The sequence below is a fragment of the Micropterus salmoides genome, unplaced genomic scaffold (assembly GCF_014851395.1).
Source record: "Micropterus salmoides isolate LMB-PRFRI ecotype aquatic unplaced genomic scaffold, ASM1485139v1 Ms_hic_scaffold_12, whole genome shotgun sequence".
NCBI classification, from domain to species: domain Eukaryota; kingdom Metazoa; phylum Chordata; class Actinopteri; order Centrarchiformes; family Centrarchidae; genus Micropterus; species Micropterus salmoides.
The window spans coordinates 25215692-25224594 of NW_024040263.1; the positions used below are offsets into that span (position 1 = coordinate 25215692).

At 43.3% G+C, this 8903-nt stretch overlaps 1 protein-coding gene across 1 annotated transcript in view; it reads left to right on the forward strand.

Moving 5' to 3' along the window:
• The window catches only part of bcl11ab (BAF chromatin remodeling complex subunit BCL11A b), a 35506-nt gene extending 28575 nt beyond the window's left edge, over positions 1-6931 (forward strand). Inside the window, exon 3 of the mRNA XM_038714222.1 lies at positions 1514-6931. Within this exon, the coding sequence (XP_038570150.1) occupies positions 1514-3501 (1988 nt within the window). The 3' untranslated portion in view covers positions 3502-6931. The remainder of the gene's footprint in view (positions 1-1513) is intronic.
• The last annotated feature ends 1972 nt before the right edge of the window (positions 6932-8903 follow it).

Below are 8903 nucleotides of genomic sequence, written 5' to 3' on the forward strand. Positions count from 1 at the left end.
CTCTTTTCTGTCAAGTGAAAAAGGTTTGCGTGGAGGTTTGATTGGGTGCACATTTTATGCCGTGTTCTGGTCTTTAAGTGAGATTGTTCGGAGGGGGCCACAGTGGCCCTGGACACATGAGATAGAAAGAAGAACCACAAAACACCCATCTGTTCTGTGTATTGCTCATCCACAGCATCCCTATTTCTCTCAGCAGCCGTCTTCTCTTTCTGCCCCTTCTTCACCCCTTTGTCTCTTAGCCACAGCAGGCTTAAAACATGCAAGACTGTCCATTCACCATCTTAGGGATCGCTCATGGTCGCAATCACACACGCGTGGACTATCTTCCTCTCGCCTTCTCCCTTGTTCTAGCTCTCTAGCACAGTATGGCCATGGTTTTGGGTTCAAATGACTTCAGAAAAATGCCCTACAGTGAAAAAAGAAAAAAGAGAAGAAAGGATAAGAAAGCCAAAAGATGAAAGAGGGAGCACATTTGCAAGTGGCGGATGCTTCTTATTTTGCATATCTCTCACTTCTGCTTTCCCCTTCTTCTCCTTTTCTATTCACCTGAGAGGATTTAAATAAATCCATAAAGCATGAAATATCAGAAATAGAAAAGTAATGCATGAAATGCATTTTCATAGGACCCTCCCCACCCACACACAAACACACATACACAATTTTCCCTTTGCTTCTTTTTGCTGCAAATGTGTGTTTTTGCATGATAAACGGTGGTACAATTTATTAACATGTGACCTCTTATTTGTATTCATCATTAATATGCAGCATCAGATACATGTCCCACTTTAGCCTAGCTAATTCTGTAAACATGGCATTGGAGAGGAGATGAGTGTGTTTAACGAGATTAGGCGTGCATTGTCAGGCAAATCTTCAGTCACTGTGCAAGTGCTATTGAAAGTCAATTATTATTGGAAATATTCCTTTGCCTTCTCAACTGTGTAAATTGTGTATTAGCTGCCTGAGATATCTCTCATTATTGTTTTATTTATTCTTTTGTTAAGCATGTACCTACTGGAAGTGAATGCTGGTTTGAAAAAATATGAAATGAGTTTTCACGTTTTCACATATGTTATAGTTCAAGATCTGAGATTCTGTAATGACGATTTTCAAATACATTGTGCAGTGTGCCATGCTTAATGATCACAAAAAGTGAAAAGCAAGACTTATATTTCTCTTTGTTAACCAAATTGTTTTCACCCAATTTTGTTGTGAAATTTCAAGATCAATTAAATATTAAATATTTTTTGAATCTTCTATATAATCACAGTCAGTTTGTCCAAAAATATTTGGCGAAAAATTTAAAATGAAATGAGTTTGCTGATAAATCCTCCATGTCGTCTTGGGTTTTGATGATCATATTGGATAATTTGTTTTACATTTTAACATCTCACTTCCATCATTGAAGTGTCATGAAAGATTCTACCGTCATGGTGTTAAATCAGTTATTTGTTCATCAGTGAGTTTTTTAACAGGCCAATTTAAAATGTTGTTTCTCTCTGTGTTTTCTTGTCAGATAAAGATGAGCCCAGCAGTTACACCTGCACCACCTGTAAGCAACCCTTCACCAGTGCCTGGTTCCTGCTCCAGCATGCCCAGAACACCCACGGCTTCCGCATCTATCTGGAGAGCGAACCTGGCAGCCCCCTCACCCCTCTTGTGGCTGCAGCTCCTGGGATGGGGGGTGATTGTGCCTCCTCCCAGCCTCCCCTCCATGCTGTCCACTTGGCTGATGGCAGTCCTTACAGCCACCTGAGGATGCCAGGCTCCGGGTCTGGCCGGGATTCAGCGTCCACACCTCGTGAGGGCCATTACCCCCGAACCCCACCACTCTTCAGCCCACCACCACGCCACCACCTCAGCCCCGATGACCTGGCCTTGGCAACCCACCATCCCAGCGCCTTTGACAGGGTGATGAGGCTCAACTCAGTGCCACTAGAAGCCCCTCCGAGCATGGACTTCTCTAGACGTCTACGTGAGCTGGCTGGGAATGCAACTGGGGCTTCCCCACCTCTCTCCCCTAACAGGCCCAGCCCTATGCAACGGCTGCTACAGCCATTCCAGCCAGGTTCTAAGCCTCCATTTTCAGCTACGCCTCCTGTTTCCACGTCTCAGTCACCTTCTGGCTCACGCTCCACCCCCAATGCTGTGTCCACCGTGGTCCAGCCGGGCACACCTCTCAAGTCAAAGTCTTGTGAGTTTTGCGGGAAGAACTTCAAGTTCCAGAGTAACCTAATCGTTCACCGGCGTAGCCACACAGGCGAAAAGCCATTCAAGTGTCACCTCTGTAACCATGCCTGCACTCAGGCCAGCAAACTGAAACGACACATGAAGACGCACTGTCAGAGCAAGTCATCTGTGCTTAATGCCAAGTCAGATGATGGCCTATCGACTGCAAGCTCCCCTGAACCCGGTACCAGTGAGCTGATTGGCAGTGCCACAGATGCTCTCAAGTCAGTGGTGGCCAAGTTCAAGAGTGAGAACAATGGCCTGATGTCTGAAAATGGAGAAGAGGAGGAGGAAGAGGAGGAGGAGGAGGAAGAGGAGGAGGAAGAGGAGGAGGAAGAAGAAGAAGAAGAAGAGGAGGAGGGGGAGGAGGAGGGAATTGAGAGCAAGCGTGGTGTTGAAGAAAGAGAGGGAAGGAATGACTATCGTTTCAGCCTGCGGCTAGAAGGGGCCCGTCACCACCAGAACAGTGAGGCCCTGCACCCACACCGCCGGAGCTTGTCCCGGGAGCCTGGAGATGAGGACTTGGTCATGGAGTCAGACAGAGCAGATGATGGACCCATCAGTACCATCAATGGCCTGGGACCTCTATCCACTGATAGTCTGTCAAGGAAGCTGCTGGGTGGAGTGGTCAGCCCTGGCTCTCTCAGTCCGCTGTCTAAGCGCATCAAGGTGGAGAAGGACATTGACCCCCCCACGCCCACAATCCCAAACACAGAGAACGTGTACTCCCAGTGGCTAGCTGGCTACGCTGCCTCACGACAACTCAAGGACCCCTTCATCAACTTTACAGGTGGGGACTCCAGACAATCGCCCTTCGCTTCCTCATCTGAGCACTCGTCAGAAAACGGCAGCTTGCGCTTCTCCACTCCACCTGGCGAGCTGGATGGGGAACGGGCCACTTCAGGACGCAGCGGCACCGGCAGTGGGGCCAGCACTCCCCACGGTGGCAGTGGAAACGGCAGGCCGAGCTCCAAGGATGGCCGCCGCAGTGACACCTGTGAGTTTTGTGGCAAGGTGTTCAAGAACTGCAGCAACTTGACAGTGCACCGACGCAGTCACACTGGAGAGCGGCCATACAAGTGTGAGCTGTGCAGCTATGCGTGCGCCCAGAGCTCAAAGCTCACCCGCCACATGAAGACCCACGGACAGATGGGCAAGGACGTGTACAAATGTGAAATCTGCCACATGCCTTTCAGTGTATACAGCACTCTGGAGAAACACATGAAGAAGTGGCACAGTGACCGCCCTCTGGCTAATGACATTAAGACTGAGTAGGCAAAGAGCAGCATGCTGCAGCTCTCTCTCGGCTCCCCTGGCTAATAAGCGACCCTGGCTAACTAGCCAATAAGTGAGGGGAAAGGACAACAGGGTTAGACACCAGTACACGGTACAGCCCTGTTATCATCCCTGACTGGAAAAGCTGATTGCATGATCCATCATTGGGGCGATACTATTGCATCAAACGCGAAACTTTTTGAGCCTTTCTATTGTGCAATAATTTACACGTTTTGTATTTTTTGTAACTGGACAGCATGCTCGGTGTGTTTTCGCTACTTAGAGAGAAAACTGTCCTCAGCTGGTGGGTTTGGTTGTACATGTGTTGCTGTTGATACTTTTGATTTCTTCAACATAAAAAAAAAGTTAGTTATGAGAACTCATGCTGCATACAGTACATACTGTTTTACATATCATGTACAGTTTTGTGTTCAAACATAAATGGACAGTGTCATATTATCAAAACATCAAGACAAGCAGGGTCACACTTAAAACTGATCTTTGTGAAAGATTTTCCATGCAAGATTGAGATAAAAGGTATATATATGTATATATATATATGTAAATTGGGCTGCCTATGGAATGCTAGGCACTAGCGCCATCAAATATTTCAAACAGCAATGAAATTAACATTATGGTGTGAAATGACAACAAAGAGTGCCTTGGATATTTTACCTGCATTAGTTAATCCTCCTTTTTGCTATAAGCTCGGAGTTTCAGCTATAGAAGATTACAGGACATTTTTGTGCACATATGGAATAAGCAGGTCCTTGCATCAAGCACCTGCACGACCCATGTTGTTTTGTGACTTAGCAGAGCATAAGGAACCAGCTGAAACAAAAACAAGAAAAAAAAGATTATGTGTATCTCTGGTAAATCATTTATCTGCCTGACTCATGTATATTGTTATTCTCCAGATTATGATTCTGTTTACTGGCATATTACATGCTAAAAAGGAGTAGGAGATTGGTGTGTAGAGTTTTGGTTTAGGCGTTTTCTGGTACAGGTGTACCATACTGAGAGGGTAGTCTGACGAGTTGTTTTAACCAACGTTAAGCTCTTAATTTTCCAGAGTGTTTATTTTCTTTGAAAATTAAAAGTTTGCAGGGGGTTTTTTTGTAAGTAGCACAGAATTATGTCTCTTCAGTGTCAGCACGCAGGCAGTGTAGCGAGCAGCCATTTGAAGACCACAGAGTGGGTTTCAGTTGTTCTAAGCCAGACAGATTTTGGATTTTGGGTGGTGGGGTTTGGGTGGGTGTCGGTGGGTAAGGGCGGTTGAGGGTCAGGGTAGCGGGTGGGGAGTGGGTTGACCAGGTGTCTCTACAATTCAAATTTTTATGTCCTTATAGCGCTTATTCTCTTTACCGCATTCAATATTAGAAACCCTTAAGTAATCTGAAATCTTTTTTTATTAACTCACATTGGAAACAATCTTAAATTGTCCATTTCAAAAGTCAAGAATCTGAATTTTCTAAAAACAAACCAATTGCCCCTTCCACACAAATTTTTAAGAGTAAAATATTCACGTTTTGTGTTATTTTCAGTTAACATGCTATAGACCTCATTGTGGTATTTTTTATCGCCACCCCCCTTCATTGTTGATGATATAGCACTTGTCACTCTGCCTTGGATTCTGTATCTGTCTCTCTAATCGGAGGTACAGTCGGTTGAGTATAAAATAAGGACCAGATTTCAGATCTGGGACTACCTACGTGCACTGTTCAATTTTCCCAGTTTACAGTTGGACACTCAAGGGAAAACATGCTCTTATGCTGACAGATTAGTGTGGTGTCATTGCTTTGCATTAAAAAGAAAAAAGAAAAAAAACTAGAAACCGTTGCCAGCCATGTCTCCTTCTGAGAGCTAAACATCAGTTTGGCCCTCGAGGGTATAAATGCAGGAACCGCCATAGAAATATCCTGCTTCATACCAACTATAGAAATATACTGCTCAGTACAGAAAGATTAAACATCCACAAATTTGATTTTAAAGATTAAGTAAATTGTGTTGTTGAGTTTTTTAAAGTAACACTTCAATATATTTAGGGGAGAATCGTATTTAAATGTTGTTTTATTTTTTATTGTTTATTGTTGTTTCTTTCTTCTGTCTTGGTGACATCTGAGACTTGATCACTATGTAATGAATTGTAATGAACATGTCTTTCATCTTTTTTGCCTTTACTATACACAAGTCTTCAGGTTGAACAAAAATTTGCATTGGGGAGAGATTTATGATATATAAATATATAGAGAGAACTTAAAACACATAGGAAAATGCACACTCATGTAAGTTCCTATGTTCAAAACACATTATGGTCTACTTTTTTCCTGTATTTAGAATGGTATTTGAAATTAATGTTCACTTAGTGTAGGCACTTATAGTATTTATGTTGAAGCCTGTATTTTTAACTGTTTTGCCTGTACTCTTTAAAGGTTTCAATGTACACTTTTTTTCTGTAGTGAAAAAAATCCCAACAAGCTGCCACCGTATATTTTCTTAATTTGGCAGGATAATATAGTGTGAATAATTTGTATGCTTGAAAATAAGTATGTTTTTGAAAAAGAAAATGTTGTGGCGTTCCCAAAGGGTGAGAGGTCATATAATGGCCTTTTCAGGCAGTCCCGCTGGAGTGACCACAATGAGGTAAAAACAGGTGGTTGTACATATCTTTTTAGTTTGTTTTATATATTTTTCTCTCCTGCCATTTTATATGCAGTAATACAAGCTATTGTTGGGTTTTCTCGGTAGCCAACTTTTTACTGTCCTTGAACACGTACCACCTGATAACATTCCAGCCATTTTTGAAAAAGACCTTTTGTCATATGCAATCAATTCAACACCAATCTGAAAAGCATTTTCTTTTTGCTACAGTACTTTTTTTTAAATTTAGTTTTTGTTTTTCCATTGCCAAAAGAACCATGGTGCTTTATAATTTAAATATGGTACATCTCATATGCAAGGCATATTCTAAATATAATGGAAATCATAGAAAGATTAAAGATTGGTACATGTTATTGCTGATGGTATTGAGGTACATTTGAGTTTTCAGCCTGATTCATCCTGTGTTCTGTATTTACTCTCAAGCTATTTGTTCTGAACTGAACTTGAAGTTGACCTACGGCATTGGTCGACATTATTTATTATGACTATACACACACATGCTCTGTTCAGAACAGAGTCACTGCAAAATAAATCAGTTGATTTTTCTCCCTCCTGATGAATTGTGATGGCTTAACTTCTCTGTTTGATGACCAAAGGTCATTGACCAACATTCATTCATCAACATTCATCTTGCTCGACTTACAGATTTCGTTGTTGTTATTTTTCAGTTACGGAGATGCCACTCTATTTTCAGCTGTTGTCTGCATTATTCTCTTCACTCAGCCATTTTGTCTTGAAAAAAATAAAAAGTATTACATACATATCTGAATTTGGAGCTTTTGTTTTTTATTGTGGTCTGTGTACACACAGTCTAATAAAAAAAAAAAACACTATAGAAGACTATTCAGAGCAGAAGGAACCACCAGAACACACACACATGGACACACAGACCATTTAATAAATGTTGCATTGTCCTTAAGTGCACTGTGATAATATTTGTTTGGATGTATTGCGCCCAGGTGTGTTTGCATGGTTCAGCTTGAGTCACCCATCATGGAGGGTGGAAGTTCACCACCATATCTCTGGTCTGTGGCCTTGTCAGGTCAGCTAACCATCTGTGTGATATCTCCAGCAAACCCTCCCCATCTCATCCTGTCTCTCTCCCTGTCCCCTCCTCTTTTTTCGCCCCCACTTCACTCTCTCAGCCTTTGTCTTTAAGTTTCTTTATGTCCACCATGTGTTTTGTCTCTCTTTTTTTCATTTTGAGCTAACTTTATTTATCCTCCTGTGTCCCAATCTCTCTCTTTTCTTCCGACCTCTCCCTTCGATGTTTCCTTCTCTCCCTGCTGAAGCACTGGAGGGCAACGTGACAGACTAATCGCTCTCCTTGTCCGAGCCCGGCGCTGTTTGCCTAGCAGGGCCAGATTAAAGTTCACAGATAGAGAGAGGTTCCTGCTTAGGCCAGGTGTTGACAGTTAAGATAAAGCAGAGTCGCAAGGAAGTGGGGGTGGTTGTGTGAGTTTGGGAGCGAGGGATTGTTAGCCTGTGTGTGTTCTCACACATATACACACTTATAATGTTAAGGAGGGTGGTTACCCCATCCCTTGTCTCCGATATCCCAAGTTCAGTGTCAAGAAAGCAACAATGCTCTGGCCCACAAATCCCACCACCAAACCCATGCATAGCAGACATACTTTTTCCATAGCAGACTCTTGGCCCTTGCCTACCATCTCCTGCGCCCCTCCTCGTCTTCCTTGTGTAGACGTATGTCCTGAACACGTAAAGGCAACAGTGACAGCTCTTTAGCTGAAAGGAGAGTTTTCAAAACGTTTGTTGAGCAGGCAATAACTCCTGTTTGAATATTTTTCTTCATCAAACTTGTTTTTCATTTGTAAAACAAGATGTTGGAGAAAATGAAAATTTCTGGCATGTCTTAGGGGATACACTGGTTCTCTGTTGAAGGGCAAGAATTTATTAGTTCATTATGCTAATCGAAACTAATTCACAAACACTCTTGAAAAGATAAAGATTCCCCCCTCCCTCTTTCCAGTTTCCTTCCCTACTTCACCCTTCTCTCTGTCCTGACTTGCCTGTGTGTTTAAAGCAGGGGAGGCCTCCCAGGCATTGCTGGGGAAATCCTGTCCAGGAGAGAGTTGACGCATTGAATTGACTCTCTAATCCTCCTAATATGCCACTTCTCCCTGTTCGCTTCTCTCCCTCTATTCCTCTGCGTTCCTCCGTCCCTCTGTTGCTTCTGTCTCCTCCTTGCGTCAACAGTCAGTGGATCATCCCTCTTTATCTCTCCTATCCCTTCTTTTCTTCATTCCTTATATTAAATGCACTCTGCCGTGCTCCATTTCTTTGTCCATTCCTCTTCCTCTACTTTTTGCCTCTGTTTCAGGCTAATTTTTTCTTGGGCCTGAGCCCATCTCACGAGTGCCAGTGAGTCGAGAAAGGCTGAAGAGCAGAGATGGAGAGGCAGACTGCAGCTGTGATGTGGTGCAGTGAAGAGGGGGCCTCGTCCGGGCTCCTTGGAACAATATAAAAGCACTAATCACCCAGGACAGCTGACACCCAGAGCCTCACACTCACTCACACACACAGACACAAAGATCTGAGGACTGCCAGTATAGGGTGGAAGGAGAGGAGCTCTGCCCAGACAAGACTTACAGGTCTGGCTCAGCTAGAAAACAAAGTCTGTGTTTTGTCTAAGGGCAGCAATGCTTGGGGGCTGAAAAGGCTTTCTCACACACATGCACATACGTGCATACAATGTGCTTATGCATGCGCACATTCATACC